Genomic DNA, 25,357 nt, shown 5'->3' on the forward strand with positions numbered 1-25,357 from the left:
CTCTTCCAGAGGTCCTGAGTTCAAATCCCAGCAATCATCTGTAGTCGGATCTGATGCCCTCTTCTGGTGTGCCTGAAAACAGTTACAGTGTACTCACATAAATAAAATAAATTAAAAATTCTTAAAACAAAACAAAACACCATCAGCAGCACTAAGAACAACAACAACAACAAAAACCCAGCAGGAAAACACTCCTTGAGTACTTTTGAAAGGTAGCAATAAGAAATCGTACATTTGAAGATCGTTCAGGCGAGGAGAAAGGGCTCAGACTCTAAGGATGTTTGACATCCAATCCTGCATACTTGAGTTTATACCTTAGCACCTATACAGAAAGCCTAGCTGCTTTTCCCAAAAGCAGTGGAGAGAGGAAGGAGAGTCACTGGGGTTTGAGGGCTACCAGTAAATGTGAGAACCACATTTAGCAAGATATCCTGTCTCAAAGACATAGAATGCTAAGAAAAAGATCCTGGTCCCCAGTTTCTGGTCTACATATGTGTTTACACACAGGCAAGTAAGTATACACACAAACTTACAACTATTTTTAAAGGCACATATTTAAGAGGAACTTAGAAAAAATTCTATGAATAGTAATTTAGTTGACATAGAAATTTAAAATATTCTAAGGGCATTGTGAAGGGTTCTTAAAAAAAAAAAAAATACCTGATTTTGATAAGCAACTGGAGCCATCTGCTTGTAAAGTGGAGCTAATACTGTAGCCAATTCTTGTAAATTCTTTTCAAGCTGTTTTTCCTATAGAAAAAGATAATCCATGTAATGTAACTTTAAAATACTACGTTGGTTGTGTGAAAGTGAGTTGCAGGTGTGTAACAAACTCTACTACAAATAATTCCATATGTGGCGGATATACAATTCATTCTTACCGTAATACAGTGGATAGAACAAGTGTAACATACTAAATCTATATAGTGAAGAATATACTCCAACATAGAATAGAAGGCACACCTACTTACTTAATAGAATTGAACACTTGCAATGAACACAGACAAGGTTCCTGAAGGCAAAGCGAGCTATAAAGATAAGCATGTAACCTCTTATCCAGTTTCAGATAACCATTACTGTGAGCCTAACGCTTGGCATGCTAGCCCAGGAAGACTGGGTTCAAGACTAGCCAACATTATATGTTTAACTTAGGTTCTTGCATTAATCATCTTCATAGTATTTCTCAGTCTTCCTCAATTTTTAGCGTTTATACTAGAGAACACTACTAATGACCCTTAGGAATTCATTTGCTCTTTTCAACAGTCTTGTATGTACATAGAAAGCGTCTGAAAGAGCAGAAAGGGCTGAACCATTCATTTCCCAGCCTCTACCGTGGCTTTATTTGAGTCACCGAAATCTTCACACGTGTCCTTGGCTAGCCTTGAACTCAGTCCTCTGGGCTAGCCTGCGAAGTTCACATTACAGAAGTTCTGAGCAGGGTCCATGTTTCAGGTTACAGAAACTGTACATCCTTTAGCAAAGTTTTATACTTATCTAAAAGTCAAATGCACTTCATTAGATTTGTTCTTCAGCTGCAGGAAATGTAGGGATTGTTCTCATTTTACAGTCCAATATAAATTACATAATAAAACGGAAACCTTGGTTGCCACCAGTGATTTTTTTACGCTATCTCCAACTTTCCTTACATTAAAATAGTTTGATTCAGGCATGCTGAATTATATGGTTTTCCTTGAATACTTAGAAACCTACATATAATTTTTCTTTCTATTCATTAAAAGAATATTGACACATGCTTTCCAAACCATGGTGGGAAGCAGAAGGGAGCTCTCGGGGGACCTAGGAGCTCACACTGTTCTAGCAAGTCATTCTGCTAGCAAGAAGAGCAGAAATCTGTGCTTGGAGCATTGGATTTTTCTGATGTGTGTGTGGTGCCACTGGAGCCACATCTGGGTCCATTGCCCTACAGCAGCAGGAGTCTGTTGCTACCAAAGGCCAGGAGGACATCGCTGGTCTGATCTGCCTAAAGGAGACAGGTTGATGCCCGAGGGCTGTGGAGAACTGGCCCCGTCCCTCACCTGGGCATCATGGAAGAACTGGCCTTCAGAGTGTGAGTCAGGGTGAGCTGGCACTGCAGGTATTTGCTTGGGAGAGCTGGTCCTTGGTATTGCTCCTCCATGAGGTGGCATAGAGCAGGGAAGGATACCCTCCTTCCCCACCTCACCCCTAGCTGCAAGTGGGAGGCCTGGGCTTAGGGTTCAGAGAAGGGGGCCTGAATCAGGGGGTAGCAAGTGAGCAGACCCCCTGGGGCATGAGAGCCAGTGGGCTGGCCAGCTCCATTTCAGATGTCCCTCAGGTTCAGATCCAGGGTTTAAGTTGGCCCACCCCAACATCTACACCATCAATGAACTGCTGGAGCACATGTGGAGGCTGGTCCTACAGATGCAAAGCTCCATGACACAGGGCAACAACAGGATACCTAAGAGGAGTCCCAGTCACCTTCTAGTATTGGTAGAGTAGAAGCCAGAGGCATCATACAATGAACGTTTACAAGCAAAGAAAGAGGGACAAAAGACTATACTAAGAGACACATGGTGACACATCAGGGCTTCCACAACAAGGCTAATTAGGGGAGAGGTTAAAAGAGCTCTGAGGCAGAGATAAACGGGATTGGGGTACATGATGTGATATTCACACGTGCGTGCGTGCGCGTGCACGCGCGCGCACACACACACACACACATTTAAAATCAAGTTTAAGGGCTGGAGAGATGGCTCAGTGGTTAAGAGCACTGACTACTCTTCCAGAGGTCCTGAGTTCAAATCCCAGCAACCACATGGTGGCTCACAACCATCTATAACGAGATCAGACACACACCTTTTCTGATGTGTCTGAAGGCAGCTACAGTGTACTTATATATAATAAACAAATCCTTAAAAAAGTTTAACAAAAATATTGTGATGCATCAGAGAAAGTGATTCATACATACGTTTAGGTGGAGTGCTCTGATCTATTTAAATAAGAATATTTAGGGATAACAAGTGGACATGTTTGCAACCCACCATCTCTGAAGTGAATAATCTTTACCCTAACAAAACATGAGAACATTCCCATACCTATTCAGCCATAACTGCTCCCCCACTTCCCCATCTTGTTCGACAAGAATGACTTGTACATTCATGCTTCAATTTAACAAAACCAAGTAAAAAACCTTACTAACCTCTCTGCTTATGAGGGTCTTGCGGTCTGGAATGATCCCTCCGGTTTTCACGTCACTTCCTTCAGAACTCATTCCCGTAATTCTCTTATAGTAGTTCTGTGGGAAGTACACTTTCTTAGTTTTGTTGTTGTTCTTTTCTTTACTTTTTTTTTTTTTTTTTTTTTTTTTTTTGAGACAGGTTTTCTTTGTTGAGTCCTGCAACTCGCTCCGTAGACCAGACGGGTCTCAAACTTAAGAGATCCTCCCGCCTCTGCCGCTTGAGCCCAGCCATGTGCCACTGCCACCCGCCACTTTTATAGTTTTTTAAAACGTTGGCAATTGAGTTTGTTTGTCTCTGGTTGCCCATACAACCCCAAGTTCTTTTACTAATGGTCCCCTTTGGTGCTAGGGAGCCGTGAGACTAAGGGACAACTGTAAGAGTTGAAGTCTACCTGACTTGGAATCTTAGTAGTGACATGTGTACTTTAGTAATTTATGACTGTTTTTAGGAAACGTTTAGGCACTGTACATGGTTATATATTGTAGATAACACACTGAACATTGAAGAGGAAACTCACATGTAAGGGGTAGTTTGGAGCAAGTCTGAATTTTCTGGGGTTTTCACTCCTCCCAAACTTACAGCCGTTGAAATACATGCTCCATGAACAGCCAAAGGAGAAGGAGGCTCCACAGGTTTTTGGGTCGATGCCTTGACAGGTACAGGTACGTCTGGAAGATGGACAACAGGACATTACCGCAAGAATGGCTTATGAAAAGGTTATAATAGTCACCTGTTGCTTTTGGCTTTCTTCATTAGGACATCCTTTGGCTACTTCTAGCGTCAAACTTACCAGCAGCCCTCTTCACTCTGAATCAATTTCTGGTTCTTATTTAACTAAAGTGATTATTCAAGGTTCTAAAGCCAAGCAGAAGACGAACTTTCCTATGTTTGACTATAGAGACATGAGGAGGAGAAATAAAGGCAGAAACTTGAAATCTCCCTTTTTAACGGAAAACCTTGACTTCCTCTTGAACTTTAGCTCCTTGGTGTCTATTGTGACCTCGGCAAGGAGATTGCATCACACTAAATATACAATCTGTCAATTTTAATGATAAGACGTTATGAGGATTCCAACAGGAATAATGAAAAGAAAGACCGCTTGGCTCGGGACATTTCTAAAGCACTAAAGTCGATTCTAAATTAACAAGTTTAGAGCTATCTAGACCCTGCCCGAGAGAAAAAAAAAATCTATAAATAAATAAATAAATAAATAAATAAATAAATTTGCAAATGACAGGGAGGAGGAAGATGCTACAGCACCGGCTCTCTTTATTTTTGATGAAGCTGGGGATTGAGCCTAGCAAGTTCCACAAGCTAGGTAGCACGGTGCCCACGAGGTACTCCTCGGCTCAGTGCTGAGTTTAAAATGAAGGAAAACGTTACAAAATTTAAGATCGAAACTATTTCTCATTTTTAGATTTGGATGGCAAGAAAAAGAAGTAAGGAAGGAACACGGGAAGGAGGAGGTGTGCCAGTCAATCCTGTGTCCCGGGCGTGCCGGAGACTCATAAAACCTTAAGTCCTGTAACCCTAGCACTTGAGAGCTGGACTATCGTAAGGGGGTAAATGTGATGCTAGCCACACAGTGTGCCATGCCTCTCACACAAACCAATAAACATGAATGCTCTGCTGAGTGGTGGTGGTGGCGACGGAAGCCTTTAATCCCAGCACTCAGGAAGCACAGAGGCATAGGCCTGAGTTCCAGGCTAGAGTGAGTTCCAGGCCAGTCAGGGCTGCATGGGAAAAACTAAAACAAATAGAAAGAATGCTCAGAGAATAAAAAAGCAAACAGCCTCTAAGACACTGACAGAGCACAAAGTCTACAAGAGCTGGAAGAGAAGAAATGTGGTGGAGTTGGGTCCAAAGGGCCAGATTAGTTACTGAAGGGAACGAAACTTGAAAGACAAGTAGAAAAGTAATTTATGTTCAGTTTTTAAAATGATAGCTGTTAGTATATCAAGATATTATATTCTCATGTATTATGTCTCAACACAAAAATGTATTTGCCTTAGAGATTAAGTAAGCAGGGTATGAACTTTTGGGGAAGTGATTTGACATGTTTATTATTATAAACCATAATAAAATGATTAGCAGATTTTAATCCTTAAAAGGATTAAGGAACAAATTAGTCATCCGCTAATTTAATGGTGAATTACTATTATTATTATTATTATTAGTAGTAGTAGTAGTAGTAGTAGTAATAATTTCAATGCAGTGGAGTAAACCCAGGACCTTGTGCAGAAAAGGCAAACTGCACTACCGAGCTACATGCTCTCTCTCAGAGATGCCCTTCCTGTTACACTCTTGGGAGACAAGAATCCGAAGGGCTGTGGCACATATCCAACACTACAAAGAGGCAGGAGGACTGTCAGACTGAACTCTGCGCTATGTACTGAGAATCCATCTCAAAAGAAGAAAAAGGGAAAGTAGTCCTTCGCAACATTGGCCTGGAATGGTCACAAGGATCAGGACAGTGTGATAGGCTATGCAGGAAAATCGCTGGAGATCCATTTATAGATCAGCCAGGGCAACTCTCAATAAATAAATAAATAAATCAATAAATAAATCAATAAATGGAAGGGAGAAGGAAAGAAAGGGGGGGGGGAGAAAGAAAGAAAAGAAAGGGCTGGAGAGATGGCTCAGTCTTCCAGAGGTCCCGAGTTCCCAGCAACCACATGATAGCTCACTCACAACCATCTGCAATGGGGTCTGATGCCCTTTTCTGGTGTGTCTGAAGAGAGCAATGGTACACCCATATACATAAAATAGGACCCCAAGCAGAAATTTCTTTTATCGCTGGGCGTTGGTGGCGCACGCCTTTAATCCCAGTACTCGGGAGGCAGAGGCAGGCGGATTTCTGAGTTGGAGGCCAGCCTGGTCTACAGAGTGAGTTCCAGGACAGCCAGGGCTACACAGAGAAACCCTGTCTCAAAAAACCAAAAAAAAAAAAAAAAAAAAAAAAAAAAAAATTTTTTTTATCATTAAAAAGTATATATATATATATATATATATATATATATATATATATATATACTTATTGGTGTTTTCCATGCACGTATGTTTGTGTAAGGGTGTAAACTCCCCAGGAACTGGAGTTATGGACAGATGTGAGATGAAGAGCAGTCAGTGTTCTGAGCTGCTGAGCCATCTCACCAGTCCCAGCAAAATACTCTTAACTACACTGCAGGCGTGGGGGGAGAGGAAACACAAGGTCTCCCTGTGCCGTCCTAGCTCCAACTCATGGAGGTCCGATGGTATGCAGCACCGGACCCTGTAGGTCAGTTTTCCTTCCGAGTCCTGCGACTCACAGGCTAGTCTCAGTTGGCAGTTAATCATCAATTTGCCACCACAACAGAGGGAGGGAGAACAATGCAGATCTGATTACTTTTTGTTGAGGGTACATCTTCGGTCTGTGGGATGTCCGCTGTAGGACCTCAAGTTCTCAGTGAGCTCCTTGTACAGGCGGTCAGCCATCAGGCGAGGGATACCTTCCCACAGCAGGATAAGGACAACTATCACAGCCGAAGAACAGTGATGGTCTACACGCTCACGGACCAAACAGATAAGCTTCTCTTCAGGCCCACTTCTTCTGATCACCTGAAAGAAGAGAGTGTATGCAAGCGTTATACATCACGAGCCAGATTTCTCTTTCGTTCTTTTCCTTTTCTTTCTGTTTTTTTGGGAGGTGGGGCTGAGTTGGGGTGGGGGAAGTCTTATATAATCCAGGCTTCAGACTCACTGTAAAACAAACAAACATTTCCCATTACATTTCTTGTATATGGTGTTTTTACTGTGTACATGTATGTAACACATATGAACTTGTAGTGGGAGTTACACGCAGTTTTGGAACAACACCATGTGGGTGCTAGGACCTTGGACCTCTGTAAAAGGATACGAGGAAATGCTCCCAAATACTGCGGCATCCATTGCTCGAGGCCTGGAAACAACTTGTGCTCATGAGCTCTTTGCACAGGAAAGGCTAAGGTGGTTTGCCTGTTGCTGAGACAGAATCTCTGTGTCACCCATGAGGGCCTCAAATGCCTTGCTTGGCTGAAGTGATTATACCCCAGGGTTAATCTTCTAAGTGCAGACACGGAACTGCTTTAAATTAAGGACATTTGTCTTATTTGAAGACGTCAACAGGGAATGAAAAAGTTAAACACATCACTTAGGAGCTGTGTAAATTGTCAGAAAACTGAAGGGCAAAGAAATAAATGTAGCTACCACAGCAGTGGTACACTCTAGATTTCATGGAGTCCCAAACAAAACACTATAAATTGTCTGATTTTTTTTGTTTTGTTTTGTGCTGGGATTAAAGGTATGCGCCACCACCGCCTGACTTGAATTGTCTGATTTTTAAAACGTTTCTTCCAAGTTAACAGAAGTGGAATGATCCAAGGAGGACATGATCTGCACTGTAAAAGTCCACACTTCTTGCTTGCGGCAGAGCTCAGCTGATGGAGTGATGACCCAGTCTGTCTCTACGCTCAGTCCATTACAAGCCCAGCACAACGAAATGCATGCGTGGGACTGGTGAGATGGCTCAGTGGGTAAGAGCACCCGACTGCTCTTCCAAAGGTGCAGAGTTCAAATCCCAGCAACCACATGGTGGCTCACAACCATCCTTAACAAGATCTGACTCCCTCTTCTAGTATGTCTGAAGACAGCTACAGTGTACTTACATATAATAAATAAATCTAAAAAAAANAAAAAAAAAAAAAGAAATGCATGCATGACTGCAACCCAAAACATCCCTGAGGTAGGGTCAAGAGGAGCAGAAGTTCGTGATTATCCCTGACTAGACATCTAGTTTGAAGCCAGCCTAGGATATAGGAGATCCTGCCTCAAACAAATAACAGTAATTCTTTCAATAAATGGCACCATTTAGCTGTCTACATGAGGTGGAATAAGGAGGAAGTCAATTTTCCTCTAAGCCTGCCACCAAGACTGTCAGTTAGATGAGGGGAGGGAGGCATGACTTTAATCATAGCATTTGGAGGCGTGTTGAAACCAACCTGTTCTTCATAAGTGTTACAGGCCAGCCAGCACTTCACGGTGACACCCTATCTCAAAAAACAAAAACAAGGACAAAAGAGTACAGGAGTTTGGTGCAGAGTACTGGCTGTCTGTGGCTCTCTTCTAGAGAACACGTATGCGCCCTGACATATATGCCCCAGCACCCAGCTATTCATTGACACACTAGTAATAAAAGTATACATATACAAAAGTGAAAAGGTACATATATAAAAATGTACAGTATGTATAAATCCTGGAGGAAGGGCCAGCACGGAGGTTCAGCACATATGGGCACCTGAGTTAAGATTCCCTGAATCAACATAAAGTTAAGCTTTCTGGCATACACATTTAATCCCAGGATTAAATGTGTATTTAATCCTGAAAAGCGTCTAAAATACCTGGAGGCCTATCACAGTAGCAAAGGGCTTGATTGGCATGCACCGGGCCTTAAGTCTGTCTGATCCTAATGCCACAAGGAAAAACAACAACAAAACGCTTCATCTTACCTATCATATGTATATCACCTTTACAACCATGAAGGTTAAAGAAATCCCAATAGAAAGGCTAAAATGAGCCGGGCGTGGTGGCACATGCCTTTAATCCCAGCACTGGGGAGGCAGAGGCAGGCGAATTTCTGAGTTTTAGGCCAGCTTGGTCTACAGAGTGAGTTCCAGGACAGCCAGGGCTATCTATACAGAGAAACCCTGTCTTGAAAAACAAAACAAAGCAAAACAAAAAAGATCAAAACACAGGAAGACACGGAACGCTGGGCACATTACATTACATATGAAAACGGCAGAGCAGCCAATAACTACCACAAGCCTTTTAGTATCGACACAAGTCTGGCTGGAACACCAGGCCAAAGGTCAGGCACGTGCAGTCACAGAGCACGCCCTCCCTCCTCTCCACCTCCTAGCCCTCGCAGGGATTCTATGAGGGAATGGAGTGGAAGCCAGTGACCAATCACAGACCGGTACTATTACACAGAGATTACCGCAGGAAGCAGCAGAGACCCAGAGACCTGTAAGGGCTACCAGCTCCATAGTGAGCCGGGGGTGGGGACATACCTGTCATCTGGACACCTATTCAGACTTTAGGGGTTAAGACAAGGATCGGGAGTTCAAGCAGATGCACAGGCATTGCTGCACGAGACCGTATCGCAAGATCCACAGAAACATACAGGTAAAGATATACATAATTTGTGAGTTTGGGCTTTTTGCAGAAAACGGTTACTTAAAAAGCAAACCGAGCATCAGCTCCCAGCTATTACAGGCTCACACTTACAAGTTTCTTTAACCATTCCCTAGTAATACAGAGAAGATTGTCTGCTGTTTCAGGTTTTTCTGCCCTTCTGAAGTAACTGAGGCTTCTGAGTAGAGCTCAGAACAGCACAAACACTTGCTAAACAAATAATTAAAAACCACAGAGTCTAGTGGAGTTCCATTTCAAACCCTAAAGTTGATACTATTCATCAGAAAGAAAATGTTGTGTGTGACCAAACCATCCGAGCTTACATTAACGCAAATGCCAGCAATTAGAAGTTAAAGCAGGAGAAACCCAAGGCTGAGCAAGGCCATCCAGAGCGATAGGAGACTGTCTTAAAACTGGGAGACTGAAATCCAAATTAAATCCCAGTATTTCGAACCTCGAAGGACGTGTCAGCTTGTAAAGTGTAGAAGCCAAATGGCAATGTGACTTTCTGAGAAGAAAAGTGTTACCCCAAAGTCTAAAGTTTATTCATACCTCCTAAGTACCCTCTATCTATCTATCTATCTATCTATCTATCTATCTATCTATCTATCTATCAGGATTTACTGAGCAACCATGGTTAACTTTGCATACACAGGACATGAGTTCAATCAAATCCTTACCAAGCACCAAAAAAATGAACCACTGTCATGTGTTCCTTTAACCAGGGCATTGCAGAACAGAGACAGGTTGGGGGAAATAATGTGGTAAGTGAGAAAGGCCTTTGTGGTCCTCCCCTGCCATTCACATTACGGACATATTCACAGTCACCCTTCCTACACACACCAAGCCAAAACCAAGACTTAGGTTTCATAAAATGCACCATGCATTATGAAACGAACATTCTTCAAAATATCTCTCATTCTATTAGGATTTTGGAGCTTGAGCCTGGCTGCATAGTACAAGCTGGTCCAGTACTTGGGATCCTCTACTTCAGCCTCCTGAATGATGAGGACTGAACCTCCATGTCCAGTGTTCTTGTTTCCATAGGTAACAGGCTAGAAATGTACTTTGCATGTCATAGAATTACCATTTTATTCTTTTTAAAGATTTATTTTATGTATGTGAGTACATTGTCGCTGTCTTCAGACACACCAGAAGAGGGCATCAGATCCCATTAACAGAGTTTGTGAGCCACCATGTGGTAGCTGGGCATTAAACTCAGGACCTCTGGAAAAGCAGTCAGTGCTCTTAACCTCTGAGCCATCTCTCCAGCCCCAAAGTTATAGCTTCTAAGCCTTCGAAAATATTAAGTGAAGGCACTCATTAAAAAGTCAATCTAGCTAGGCATGGTGGCACACTCCTTTAATCCCAGCACTTGGGAGGCAGAAGCAGGCGGATTTCTGAGTTCAAGGCCAGCCTGGTCTACAGAGTGAGTTCCAGCACAGCCAGGGCTACACAGAGAAACCCTGTCTCGAAAAAGAAAAAAAAAAAAAAGAAAAAAAAAAGTCAATCTAGATCGGAGGACGGATGGATCTGTGACTTTGGAGGAACAGACCCGGGGACTCTCTCTTCATTAGTTCTCGGCTGCCTTACTATCAGTCTCTCCATTCACAACCTCCCAGACCATCTTCTCAGCGGTCGGCTCCTAGGAGCAACCAGCACTGTCTTTTTGTGCTTAGCTTCCCACTGTGGATCAGCCCAGACTTCCCAGATCCAACAAAATTTATTCCATCAAAGCAGAGGCTGCCATGAACCGCCTGGTCAGCTTGGACCTGAGGGCCTCCCTCACAACCCCCCCCCCCAGGTTTCTATTTTGAACGGGGTGACATACAAGTCTCTGGGTAGGCCACTTCTGCAAACTGGCCTAGGCATAACCATCTTCCGGGATGTGCCCAAACCTTTTCATGACGAGTGGGATAAAACTCAGGAGGCTGTGGAAGTCAGGCTGTCTTGGCACTGGAGAAGACCCTGAACCAGACCCTCATCTCTCTGAGTTCTTGAATAATTATTTCCTAGATGACGAAGTGAAATTCATTTAGAAGATGGACAACCACCTGACCGTCTTACGTCTTACGCTGGCCGGGCCATATCTAATGCAGAAGCGCTCGCTCCAGCCATTGTCTCTGCATGCATCTCTTTGAGTGGCTCATTTTCTTTTTTTTTTTAAAAGGACATACCCAAGTATGACCTTTTTTTTTAAGCTTTATTTATTTATTATATATAATTACACACATAGCTGTCTTCAGACACTCCAGAAGAGGGTGTCAGGTCTTGTTACAGATGGTTATGAGCCACCATGTGGTTGCTGGGATTTGAACTCAGGACCTTTGGAAGAGCAGTCGGGTGCCCTTACCCACTGAGCCATCTCTCCAGCCCGAGCGGCTCATTTTCAACTCAAGCACAACTAGACCATCTCCCACCCTCTAAGGGCCCCTCCTCTGCTCTCCACTAGTCAGCCTCAGGACCTTCACTTGCAATTCTTAACCCACTAGCCAGATTTTTGTTTGTTTGTTTGTTTTTTACGAGACAGGGTTTCTCTGTATAGCCCTGACTGTCCTGGAACTCACTCTGTAGACCAGGCTGGCCTCGGACTCAGAAATCTGCCTGCCTCTGCCTCCCAAGCGCTGGGATCAAGGGCGTGCGTGCGTCACCACTGCCCAGCTCACTAGCCAGCTTTGTAACCACCGCGGAGCTCCTCCCAAGTCCTGGAACAAGTAAAAAATAAAGCTTTTTGAAACAAGAAATCAGTAAGTTTAGACTTGGAAAGATGGGTAAAATTCAGCTACAAGAGTTAAGTTTCCTTCTTCAGCATACATATATGCATGAACACACATGCTAATAAAGATATGCATGCTAATGCGTACACACACACACAAATAAAAGTTCCCTAAAAAAAGAAAAAATTCAAACAAATCAAAGCCACCTTCTTGCCGGGCCGTGGTGGCGCACGCCCTTAATCCCAGCGCTTGGGAGGCAGAGCCAGGCGGATTTCTGAGTCTGAGGTCAGCCTGGTCTACAGAGTGAGTTCCAGGACAGCCAGGGCTACACAGAGAAAACAAAACCGCCTTCTTATAATATATATATATATATATTTGTTCACAGTGGCCCCGTCTAAAAATACAGTATTTGGGAGGCTCAGGCAGGAGGGTCACGTGTTTGTAAATGCCCCGTGCTTATAAATAATGAGACCAGCCTAAGCTGATCGATCATAAACACACAAAGAGAAAAAAACTTATTGTCTATTCTTACGGCTCTGAGGGTTTTGTCTGCATGTTTGCCTGTTCCGCATGAATCCAAGTGCACTCACTGCCCAGGAAACAGCTCTGTATATACAGCAGCTGGAATCAGACAACTGCGAACCACACCTCAAGCTGCTGGGAACTGGGTGTGGTCCCCTGGAGGCATCCCCAGTCCTAAGCTTCATTTATACAGTCACACACTGTACACAGTCACACAGTGTATATATACAGTCACACAGTGTATTAGATTAGGCCCCTTCCCCTGACCCATCCCTCGATTCACACGATCTCATTCCCCACAATCTCTCTCTCCAAAACCTTTGTTACCTTCCTGTTCGGCTCTTGCCTCCAGGGTGTGGTGCCTTTAAGGTGCATAGCCACTAAAGGCACTGAGATGTGCTGTGTTTCACCCTGGGTGTACTGTATGTGACAAAGGGGACTGAAATCCAAACAAGTATAATTTCAGTTTTATGCATATTGTCTTTTTATCTAGAAGTCCTTTATGAGGTACATGATTTGTAAATATTTCCTCCCATCCCTGTCTGCTCTTGTTTCTGTGTAAGTAGGGGCCTCTGTAGAAAAAAAAAAAAAAAAATCGACTGAGTTTATATTTTGCTTGTCTTCCTCCTCAAGACATTGAAAGCAACCTGGACCAAGAACCACCTGCCAATCTTTGTACCTCAGCGATGGGATCACAAGAGTCAGCCCAGTCACCATATGTGGATTTACTTCTTCTTTTTTTTCTTTTTGTTTTTTTTCGAGACAGGGTTTCTCTGTGTAGCCCTGGCTGTCCTGGAACTCACTCTGTAGACCAGGCTGGCCTCGAACTCAGAAATCCGCCTGCCTCTGCCTCCCGCGAGCTGAGATTAAAGGCCTGCGCCACCACGCCCGACTGGATTTACTTTTTCTTTATCTGGCCATTTAGAAACATTTATTACTGAGTATCCATGGATCATAGTGGCATCCATTTTTGTTTAAGTCATTGGAAGGTTTATCTGTCAACTATTAATTCTGTTCCAGGACAGTAACAATTATTTATTATGGTATTATGTATTTCTTTACTCTGATAAAGACCATGACTAAAAACTTTGGGAGAACTGAATTCATTTGGGTTACAGGTTAGAGTCCATCACTAAGAGAAGCCAGAGCAGCAAAAAGACAGAGGCAGGAAGTGAAGCAGAGGCCAAGGGGGCTAGCAGCTTACTAGCCTGCTTTGTTTGTTTTGCTTTGTTTTTCCAGAGACGGGGTTTCTCTGTGTAGAACTCACTCTGTAGACCAGGCTGGCCTCGAACTCAGGGATGTGTGAGTTCACCTGCCTCTGCCGAGTGCTGGGATTAAAGGCTTGCACCACCACTGCCCGGCGGTTTTTGGGTTTTTGAAACAGACTTTCTCTGTGTAGCCCTGGCTATACTAACTTACTCTGTAGACCATTCTGGCCTTGAACTTAAGAGATTCCCTGCCTCTGTCTCCTGAGTGCTGGGATTAAAGGTGCCTGCCATCACGGGCCAGCCATGAAATTTTATTTTAATTCAATTGGAAAAAAGTAAAATATAATTTCTGCCATTAGATACACTAGGATATCAATCATATCTTAGGCGGAAATGTTTGAGGACCTGAGTTCAACTCCCCAGAACCCACGTAAAACACCAGGAGAGACATCACACCTGTAATCTCAACATTGCACATGGAGAAAGCAATGTATCTGGAGATCATTGGCAAACTCTTGGCCAATGAGATTCCCCTGTCTCAAGGAGGTGTTGGAAGTACCCAAGGAAATGCCTCCATAGGCTCCTGTTGTGTGTGCACACCCACATATGTGCACTGGAGCAGAAACATCATCAGGACTCATTGTAATAAATTAATGGCTTTTAAAACGTATCAGCATACTTAATACTGTTAGTATATCTTGGTAAATTAAAAGCGGGGGCTGGCACGGTGCCTTCTTAGTTACTAGGAACTCCTGACCTCAAGCATTCCTAACGTTTGTCCTCTGCCTTGATTTGGTCATCAATCCCTAAGATGGTGTGGTAGTTGGAATAACAATGCTTGGTCACCAGGTAGTGGCATTGTTTGAAAGGATTAGGAGATGTGGCCTTGTCCGGACGAGCTTTGAAGTTTGACCCATGGCAAGTCCAGAGTCAGTCTCTCTCCTTCTCTTTCTCTCTGCCTACAGACCAGGGTGTAAAACTCTTAGCTACTGTCACAGCATCAGTCCAAGATGATAACTGTAAGCCAGCCTCAACTAAATGTTTTCTTTTATAAGATTTGCCACGCTCATAGTGACTCTCAACAGCAACAGAACAACAGCTGCTAAGATGGATGGCTATTGTTATTAGAAAGATATCATAGGCTCCGCATTTTGTTGCCATGGTAATACTCAAGGAGGTACCTTCTTGAGACATGCACAATGGTACAGCCACAAGACAGACTTGAAGACAGGCAGACACGTATAGGCATGTGTATATGAGCCTAAGCAAGGCGACTGAAAGACTTTGACATTTCAGTTAGCTCAAACTCTACAGCCAAACTCAGTCATATCCCACAGCAGAAATAAAACTGGACTAGAGAGATGTCTGATTGCGGAAGAAGAAAGAATAGTCGTGGAACATGTATAAAGATCTGAGTTTGGATTATAACACCCATCTAAATTTAAGATGAGCATGCCCCTCCTCTATCCTGCTAACAACAAGGCACAAGCTCTTCAAACAAAATGCCAGGGAAATTAGAGTGGCATTCAGCAAGTGTGCTTACACGTGACTGTGCCACACAGCTGTCGAGGGGGAAACAAGGCTAGACAGAGACAGGCAAGACTCCCCAGCTCACGGATTGCCACTACAGGAGAACCAGGTAAAATAATTCTTTCTGTTCAGAGCGTCTACATTTTGAAAGTGATCTCTATTCGGTAGCAGAAGAACTTACAACTAATTCCTAAAAGAAACTCTAATTAGAAATCAGACAGCATATCCTTATCAAAGATGTTTCAAAGGCTGCAGTTAGATACAGAATGTCTTAAGAATTATTAATCTCATAAGGGGTTTTCTACCCCGCCTTTGTTCATTCAGTCTCCAGATCAAAGAAACAAAACTTCTATATTTTTGATAAGCACTAGAGCTGGGCAGACATCTACCCTCTAACTCATTACTGTCTACTTCCATATCAACAACCCTGACTTATAACTTGCCAGGTTCCTTCTGGGCAGCTCTTAACTCTAACTGGCCAGCCCTCATGGCCAGGTCTTCATAATTCCTTATCCCTCCCCCCATGGTATCTCCTCCTCTCCTCCCCCTGTTTCTCCTCAGACCCCAACCCTAGCTATAGGCTGTCAATATCTTTATTAAACCAATAGTTTTAAATTAAGGAGCAAGGTTACATAATATTACTTTGTGTACTATGAGGATTCTCTCATCCCTGGGGCAACCGGGACCAGTATATAGCATTACAATACACAGCAGCAGATCAAACCTGAGCTACTCACTATGGCCATAAAAATCCCCCCAGACCTGCATCTCTGTACCACTCTACCATTCTTCCATCACCTTCTCAGTCAGACAGTGGGCTCTTCACGCATGATCTCCAGGATGGAGATGGTCAGGGTTGGTGGCTGTTGCCTGACTTCAAAGACCTTTGTACTTGCTTTTTGTCTATTAAGAAGGGCTCTTAGAAAAGAAAAAATAAAAAATAAAAATAAAAAAAACAAAACAAAACAAAAAAAAGGGCTCTTGTTCCCAAAATAGGTAGGGTCTTATGGAGAGGAGAAGAAAACCTATTGACATATATTTACTCATTAGATTGCAAATACACTGAGAAAAGGTAAAACACCCAGTGACTATGTCACTCAATGTGCCTTGTGTGCGAAGTGTGTGATCCTTGGGAGACCATGAGGGAGGGCTGTAGTTTTACTTTTTTTTTTTTTTTTTTTTTGATTTTTCAAGACAGGATTTCTCTGTATAGCCTTGGTTGTCCTGGAACTCACTTTATAAACCAGGCTGGCCTCAAACTCAGAAACCCACCTGCCTCTGCCTCCCGCGTGCTGGGATTAAAGGCATGCACCACCACTGCCCAGCTATAGTTTTACTTTTACTGAGTGGGTTTGAACAGCATTGTGTTTAAATACCCTCTACCTGGAAAATCAAAGACCCAGGAAAGATGCACTGCTTCTCTTATCATCTCCCTGTGGGCATGGCAAGTTTTCTGGTCTCCATTTTTTGCCAAAGCAAAACCTTTTAATGCAATGCACTGGAAAAATCCATTTTCTAAAGCAGAGTCCACTGGTGACACTCACCCACTTGGCGACCGGGCAGCCCTGAGAGCTCTTCCCTTCCTTCCCCGTGAACACTATCTTCTCAATGCGGACTGCCTTTCCCTTCTGGCCAAACCTGGGACAGAACACAGTGGGGGGAGGGACTAATTAGTGACAACCCAAACTTGAAGTCTCCATGTTTTCACATCTAAATGCATTGAATATACACATGAATCAGTTGGGTTTTTTTTTTTTGTTGTTGTTTTTTTAAAAAAAGAAGAAACAGTTGTCATTTACGTTGGCTAAAAGCCAGTTGTTATGTGGCAGATTGATTTCGTTACCCAATTCTATTTACATAAGGGTCACTGTAAATAAAAATAGCCTGACCTCAACACAAGTCGCAGAAGACAGGCAAGTTAGGGTTAAAGCGTGGGTGGGAGTCATCTCAGCTATTTCTACCACTGTACAGTAATAGGAAAATACATGTTCCTGATTTATCAGATAGGCTTGTTGTGGGAGGGCATGTCTCCAGGGCCCCCCCACTCCTGGGAGGAAGGACTCAGGAGGACCAGTCCTATTGAGCCCTAAGAACCATCCAACTCACACTCCTGACTGTCTTCATTCACCTCATGACCACTCCAAGACCTTCTCTCTGCCTTGACCCAGGTCCACCGGGAAGAATGGGTTAGCAGGGAAGTACAGCTCCTCACCTAGTCTCCATGAGCTCCCTGACAGCAGCCACACTTGGTCCTGCCCCAAGGTGTGTATAATATGGGCCTTTTTCTTTTTGTGTACCTCCATCTGTGGAAGGAATCAGATTATTAGACCCAGTTTTACAAATAGCACAGGGGCTTCTTTCTCTTTGTTTGGATTAGTTTGGTCGTATTTATTCTCCCATCTTCTAGCTTTTTTTTTTTTTTTTATTAATACGACTAAACGTAGTAAGATGAGGTCTTAGAAGAACCTCAAGGCATTCACTAGGTATCCAAGGATGGCCTTGAACTCCTGACACTCCTGCCTCCACTGGCCTCACACCTGGCTCCCTCTCCAGGGTGTGTGGGTTTCTATAGCAACCATTAACGGAGAGCACTAAGTCTGAGAAGCTTAGCTTCAGTACCCTACTGAAAGTGAGTCTGGTAACAATTCACCCTACTACATGTGCACAACTAACTATGTACTCATTGGAAAAGTGTACCGGGAAGTTACTCGTTACAATTATTGGTAATATCAAAAGACAAACAACGTTAACACCTGCACAAATGGAATCAGTTAGAGGTAAATGCAATAGTTCTTAGAACAACAACTCGACACGTTTAGTATCACTGCAATTTTTAAAGGCAGAACAGAAACTTAAAATGTACATATTCACGTATCTTCATGTTGACGAAGGTGTGTGGCACCTAGAGTCTGAGGCCAGCCTCTAACAGTCAAAAACAAGGGAGTCACTAGCGGGGCTTAGGGGTGCAAAGCTATAACCCCAACACCTGGGAAGGAGAACTGGAAGACTGTTTTAGGGGTCAAGGCCCGCCTGCCTTATAACTTGGAAAGTGTGTAAAGACCTAAATTCTGTAAATATAGGTAAGTTAAACTAACAATAATGTTGTGTCCTAAAAGAGAGCTGGAGACACTATGGAAATGGGACAATAGGAAATCAGTCATGCTTCCTAGTCCAGGCTATCCTTCAAACACACTGCTGAGGAATAGTCTTATAATGTCTTAGTCCAGGCTATCCTTAAATATCTACAAGGCACACACCTCCATGTCCAGTTTGTTTTGAATTTTTGTCAAATTTGGGAATAGTATGTTTAGTTTGGCCTCTCTGTATTTCATATGTTTTCTGGCCGTGATGTTTTTATGAGTCAATTTTCTGGTTTCAAGATGTAATGTAGCTCAAACGTGGAGTGCTTCCCTAGCACATACAAGGCTGTAGCTAGTAGAATTTCTAGTAATGCGGTTGGAGTTGGGGGCGGGGGCTGGGGGTAGACACATTAGAACAAGCAGGAGAATATTTGCAATAAATAAAAAAAAAAAAAAAAAAGCTGGAGGCTGCAAAGATGGCTCAGCGGTTAAGAGCATTGGCTGCTCTTCCAGATGTCCTGAGTTCAAATCCCAAAAGCACATGGTGGCTCACAACCATCTGTAATGGGATCTAATGCCCTTTTCTGGTCTGGTGTGTCTGAAGAGAGCTACAGTGTACTCATATTATTAAAAAAAAAAAAAAAAAAGCCGGGCATGGGGGCGCACACCTTTAATCCCAGCACTGGGGAGGCAGAGGCAGGCAGATTTCTGAGTTCGAGGCCAGCCTGGTCTACAAAGTGAGTTCCAAGACAGCCAGGGCTATACAGAGAAACGCTGTCTCGAAAAAAAAAAAAAAAAAAAAAAAAAAAAAAAAAAAAAAAAAAACAAACAGCAGCGTCTGCCACGGAGGTGTAAGGACGAATCAATTGGCCTGGGGAGACAAGGATCTCAAGAGGTGTTGGGTCCACTGGAATACAAGTTGTAAAAGGTTGAGCTTCCGTGTGGGTGCTTGGAATTGAACTTGGGTCCTCTGGAAGATCGTCAAGTGCTCTTAACCACTGAATCATCTCTCCAGTTTATTTTTCAGCAAGACGCATGGAAGAGACTTTATTTTTGCTAGTGATTTAGAGTCGGGTGGTTCTGACCAGAGGAACATTTGGCAATAGTTTCTGCTACTTTGGGGTCTGTCAAGTACAGATATGAGCATGTACTCTGGCTTCCATCTGACGGAAAGGGGCCAGGGATACTGTGAAAAATACACACAGCAGGATTGGGTCTAGTTAGTATATCAATACAGATAATTCTGACAAGCACAGACCCAGAAATGGCTTATTCTATTTGACTATTTGACACTATCCTGAAAGCAAGACCCTCAGCTACAATGATGTTACTCAGACAACCAGAGTTTTTGTTTGTCTGTTTAAGAACACAGAAAAAAAAATCACCTAAAACTGTGGTTCTCAACTTTCCTAATGCTGCAACCCTTTAATATAGTTCCTTATGTCATGGTGGCCCCCAACCATGAAATTATTTTCATTGCTACTTTATAAACTATAATTTTGTTATGGTTATGGATATTTCTGATGGTCTTAGGCATCCCTGTGAAAGTTTGATCGAAAGGGTCAAGACCCACAGGTTCAGAACCACCGACCTATTAATAACCGGAAAGCATGGCCTGCAGTGTTCAGTAATGGCTGCCTGGCCTGTCTTTGCGTGACTTTGTACGTGGAACCCGATAACTCCACACTCCAAAACCTATGTTAGTCCAGAAATATGCAGGCTTTTATTTATTTTTAATGAAAATATATTTTTCATATCGAAAAGATATGCAGAAAAGTAATTTCTTATAATGTTAAGCTTTAAAAGAAATGGCAGGTAGAGGTTATTTGCCCAGGGTCTACCTTTGTAAGACAGTCCTACTCTACAATTCTGTGTGAGTGTTCTCTCAATCAAGGTGTGTGTGCGTGCGCGAGTGTGTGCTCGTGTGTGTGTGTGTGTGTGTGTGTCTGTGTGTGCCTCTGTGTGTGTCTGTGTGTGCTCATGTGTGTGTACGCTCGTGTGTGTGTGCGTGTGTTGTGTGTGTGCTTGTGTGTGTGTACGCTCGTGTGTGTGTGTGCGTGTGTGTGGTGTGTGTGTGTGTGTGCGTGTGTGCGTGTGTGTGTGTGGTGTGTTAATTCTGATTTTGAACTTTCTAAGTAGCCAAAGATGAGTCTTTACCACCATCTGCATCCTTTCCAGTCAATTACACCCCCAGCCTGGGGCTCTCATTTAGCAAGCCACTATCAAAAAGCCTCTATCTAGTAAGACAAATACTCATTCCCTTTGGTTCGAGCAGATCTTGAGAATTTGGGCTATCCCTCACATCAGTGCACATTAATAACTAAACCTGCACTGAAGACATCCAGTCAGTATATAGATTATACAGTCCACTTTCTAATAAGGGGGTTGAGGAGGCAGATAAACTTCAAGAACAGAATCTGTACTTTCTTCTTTTCCTGTGTTTATTTTGTTCTTTTCTTTTCTTTCTTTTTTTTTGGTTTCTCTGTGTAGCCCTTGGCTGTCCTGGAACTCAGAAATCCGCCTGCCTCTGCCTCCCAAGTGCTTCGATTAAAGGCATGTGCCACCACCACCCGGCTCTTGTTCTTCTTTTTTTTTTTTTTAAAGTACACTGTAGCTGTCTCCAGATGCACCAGAAGAGGGCATCAGATCTCCTTACGGATGGTTGTGAGCCATCATGTTGTTGCTGGGATTTGAAGTCAGGACCTTCGGAAGAGCAGTCGGTGCTCTTAACCACTGAGCCATCTCTCCAGTCCCCGGCTCTTGTTCTTAACCTCTGAAACATTTTTCTAGCTCCTACACCTTCACAGAAATATCATATTACTGTGTGGTGGAAGCGGTGGCGGCTGCACACACCCTAGCACTGAGGCAGAGGCAGGAGGGTCTCTGAGTTTGAGGATAGCCTGGTCTACAGAGAGTTACATTACAGGACAATCAGGGTTATACAGAGAAACCCTGTCTGGAGGGTGGGGAGGAGTCTGCAAGTCTCCTCTCTCACGGTGACTGCAGTGACCAGTAGAGAACCGATGGGAACTGAACTCGTGTCCTGCAGAAGCTTACACTGCTCGGGAATTTCTCTAGCCCCTCTCCATGTTTGTTCGTTTGGGTTGGAGGAGTCCACATTCTAACTAGAAAATAGACTCCAAACTCTTCTCCTTCACTCAGCTCCCTAAAAGTTGCAATTACAGGTGCCACCACGTCCTCTCAAAAATAACAGGAAAGAAAAGCAGCACTACCAGAACAAAATTAACAACAACTTATTTTAATTAAAGATCTTTGCTATGTTATTATCCCTGTCATATTACTGTATGTGTGGAGGTCTGAGAATGTTTATCACAGCTCCTGGCCATAGAATTCAGGGGGCAGGATTGTGCAAATGCTTTGCCTGCTGAGACACCTCCATGAGCACCGTTGAGATCTCAAGTAAGCAAGATTATTCTGTCCCAGACCAACCACCCCAGCAGCAAGGCTGTAGAATCTCCTTATGTGGGAGCACACCTTTTCTATCCCAAGATGTGGATTCGCTCACCATCACTGCGGCTGTGCGTGATTTTACGTTCTCTCTATGCACCCTCTAGGTTGAACTGTATTTGATATGGGGTAGAACAGAAGCAAATGTGACTAAGCAAAGACAATTCTTTCTTAATCCTGAAAGTGAATCACTGCAAACTTTTCCCATGTGAAAGAGTTAACCTCTCTTTCCCAGTCTGAGTAGAATAAATAGGATTTCAAAGTAAAACAGGAACGGAATTAACTTAGTACATCTCAACTCAACTAGAAAGAGCCAACGATGACCCCACCCCCACCCCCACCCCCAAGAAATGAATCGGGAAAACCTGTCACACAAGTGAGTACTTACCACAGTCACAAGGTGCAGCTTCCTGTTCCTTCAATCCAGCTATCAGGTCTTTTGCAGGCTTGCTAAGGAAGTCCATGACATTCTCATCAAATTCTGCCTGTGCACTGTCTGTGGTGGGACCCAATGGTTCATTGCTTGATGTCTGAGCTTCATGCTTTTCGGTAACAACTGTAATTCCATTGAAACATAACACTTTCCCTTTCCTGAGGACTGATGCTGGGTCTGGCAAGAGTGTGTCAGGAGAGGTACCAGGCAACGTCGGTGGTGGTATCTGATGCACTGGGTTCTCTTGATGAAACTGTGTTTGGGCAGCACCAGCCATTATATTAGCACACTGGTTAGATGGCGGGGACTGGGGCAGAGGGTGAGCTTTCTGATTGACACTCACCATGGGCTGTCCCTGAGAATTATCTGCCGGCTCTGCAAATGCCTGCCCACTGGATTCCATCTTGAATTGGCATGTTGGCAGAGAATCTGACGGTTCAACCTTCACTTTCTCCTTTGCCAGTTCAGGGTTTCTTGTGAATTTTATCTGATTGATAGGAGGAAATAACTTATTATGTTGTGAGGGTGTTTTACTCTGAGTCACGGGCTTTAGTATTTGGTTAAAGATAGGAATATTTCTCAACAGAACAGGAAAACTACGTGGACTAGACTGGCCAAACCTTTGAAACTTAGATGACATCCAAATGTCATGCATTTTACTATACTCTACAGCTAGCTGCTCTTGCTTCTTCTGATCATTTTCTTGAGAGCTCCGGGCTGGGGGTTTCTTTTTCCGCTTGTTTGTGTGTGGGGTCGGTCTTGACTTTTTCTGGGTCTTCTTTGGCTTTGCTGATGGTACACTGGGCTTATTTTGTGTACTAGAAGGTGGTTTCTGTTGTACCATGCGTTTCTCCTGACTATGTTTTTGCTGTGTGTTCTTTGCAACAAGGCTTCCAGGTCTACTTTCAGCATTCCTGACCTCGGGGTTGATGTGATTAATCGTGGATGCAAGTTGGGTCAATTGTGCTGCGACATCTTCTTCAATTTGACTGTAGGGTGCATCCTGGCATGATGGATCCTGGGAATTCAAATTCTGATTGCAGCTTAGCACCTGACTGCAGTTTTCAAGATTTTGACCTTCTATGGGCAATGGGTGTGAATTCTTAAAACCATCAAAGGGAGCTTTACCACCAGCAAAGCCTTTCTTATCAGCTGTAGGTGAACTTGAATAGCCTTGTGATTTTGTAAGTGCTTGGTTCGTAGCGAAACTATCAGGTGACTTGAATGTTCTGTTCTGTCCATTAAAGACAACAGTGTCGTGGTGAAGGCTCTTTCCCTGAACGTTTGGGTCTTGGAGGTCTTTTCTCACTGAATGAAGGATAGCCTTGCAACTGTTGAGTAGACTAGCGGTTTTCTGATGCGTTTCTTCATCCTTCTCCGGCTTGGATGGGGAGGAGCTCTCTGAGGGCGCTTCTGAGAGCTGAGTCAGGGCTTCTATGGCTACCACTTGTTCCAGCGTTAATCTCCTGTCTTTCATTAGGGATAGAAGACTTGGCTGAACCGGAGAGCCATCTTTGGGTTCTCTGTTGGGTACCTTCTCAGGGGGGTGAGGTCGACTCCCAGCGCTGTGTGCATTAGGGTGATTATTAAAGATGGTGGGTTCTGCACCAGACCTGCAGTTCAAGTCAGGCTTCTGGAAGAGATCGGTGTTCCTTTGCCCCTTGAGATGATCACACTCCCCACCGGAGGTGGTGACACTCATGGCATCCTTGCAGTTTGAGGGATCAGTCAGCAATTTAGAGGAACTATTTCCCAAGGCCTTGCTAAATTCCTCATGATTCAATTTGTTGAGCGGAAGGTCTGTGTCGGTGGGGAAACAGTGAACATTTTTCATGCCGTTTACTACGGTCTGGGCAAATGTCGGAGAAGGGTTGGTTTGTTGCTCGTCATCTTCAGGGGGCTGGGAATTTTCCACCCCAGTTAAATTGGCATCACAGCTTCCCTTGACTTGACCCTCTGCTAAGTGTGATTTCTTACTTGGCGCCCACTTCTCCACTTCAATTCCCGTCATACCTCCTGCATTCTTCCTTACATTCTCAAGGGGATGTGTGATCAAATCCAACCTTTGCTCTTCTTCCCCATGACCACGTCTACTGCAGTCCATGGACTCTGATTTGGGGCCATTTACTGGTTTGTTGTTAAAGTCTGTCTGTAAAAGAAGCACAGAAGTTACTTCCACTACCTGTCTACAATGAGATTGTTGTTGTTGTTGTTGTTACTAGGCTCGTGCTATGTACCCGAGATGACTTGGAGTTTGCAGGAGTGCTCCAGACTCAGTTTCAGTCCTGGGATTACTGGTGAGGTTGCCTATGCTCATTTGGAATCCCATAATTGAATAGTTTTGCTTCAATGTTTTTTATATCCATAAAAGATGTATGAATCTCTCTCTCTCTCTCTCTCTCTCTCTCTCTCTCTCTCTCTCTCTCTCTCTCTGTGTGTGTGTGTGTGTGTATAGTCTTGGACCTCATCCCCAGGCTCCCCTATCCCATTTAAATTATGCATAGCAGTTCAACTTGCAATCCCAGGAAGTCAGAGGCAAGCAAACCTCTCTGCATTTGAGGCCAACGTGGTCTATACCGTGTGTGTGTGTGTGTGTGTGGTGCAGGCAGGGCTCCATAGAGACCCAGCCAAAGAATCAAGCAATGATAAATCATCCTTCTGTTCAGTAGGCAACACTACAAAGGATGTGTGGGGCTGGGTTCCATACCCATAACCACCAAGGATCGAGGTGTGGTGCAAATCCTAAGTGGGCAGCATGTTTAACTATCCCTATGACCACATCCCAGGCACGAACTCAGCATCAGTCAGCCTGTAATCTTCTGTTCTTTGAGATCAGCATCATGTTTTATGTGACTTCCTTTCTCTGACGACAACGCTGGTGAGTTCTGTTCACTTTGTTAAGTGTAATTGTAGTTCTTTCATCTACAGCACTAGACTACTTACTAGGGAGAGTTTAGCTATATATTTAGTGTTG

At 43.6% G+C, this 25,357-nt stretch overlaps 1 protein-coding gene across 2 annotated transcripts in view; it reads right to left on the reverse strand.

The window, feature by feature from the left end:
* The window catches only part of Tet1 (tet methylcytosine dioxygenase 1), a 68,552-nt gene that overhangs the window by 5,689 nt on the left and 37,506 nt on the right, over positions 1-25,357 (reverse strand). Inside the window, exons 3-9 of one of the 2 annotated variants that reach the window (XM_021205052.2) lie at positions 22,339-24,532; positions 17,615-17,705; positions 16,947-17,040; positions 6,604-6,815; positions 3,736-3,886; positions 3,179-3,274; positions 661-750 (exon numbers count right to left, since the gene is read on the reverse strand). In XM_021205052.2, coding sequence (XP_021060711.1) covers positions 661-750; positions 3,179-3,274; positions 3,736-3,886; positions 6,604-6,815; positions 16,947-17,040; positions 17,615-17,705; positions 22,339-24,532 — 2,928 coding nt within the window. The remainder of the gene's footprint in view (positions 1-660; positions 751-3,178; positions 3,275-3,735; positions 3,887-6,603; positions 6,816-16,946; positions 17,041-17,614; positions 17,706-22,338; positions 24,533-25,357) is intronic. The other variant, XM_021205053.2, reaches the window with a different exon arrangement.

Source organism: Mus pahari, chromosome 9 (genome assembly GCF_900095145.1).
Source record: "Mus pahari chromosome 9, PAHARI_EIJ_v1.1, whole genome shotgun sequence".
Classification (NCBI taxonomy): domain Eukaryota; kingdom Metazoa; phylum Chordata; class Mammalia; order Rodentia; family Muridae; genus Mus; species Mus pahari.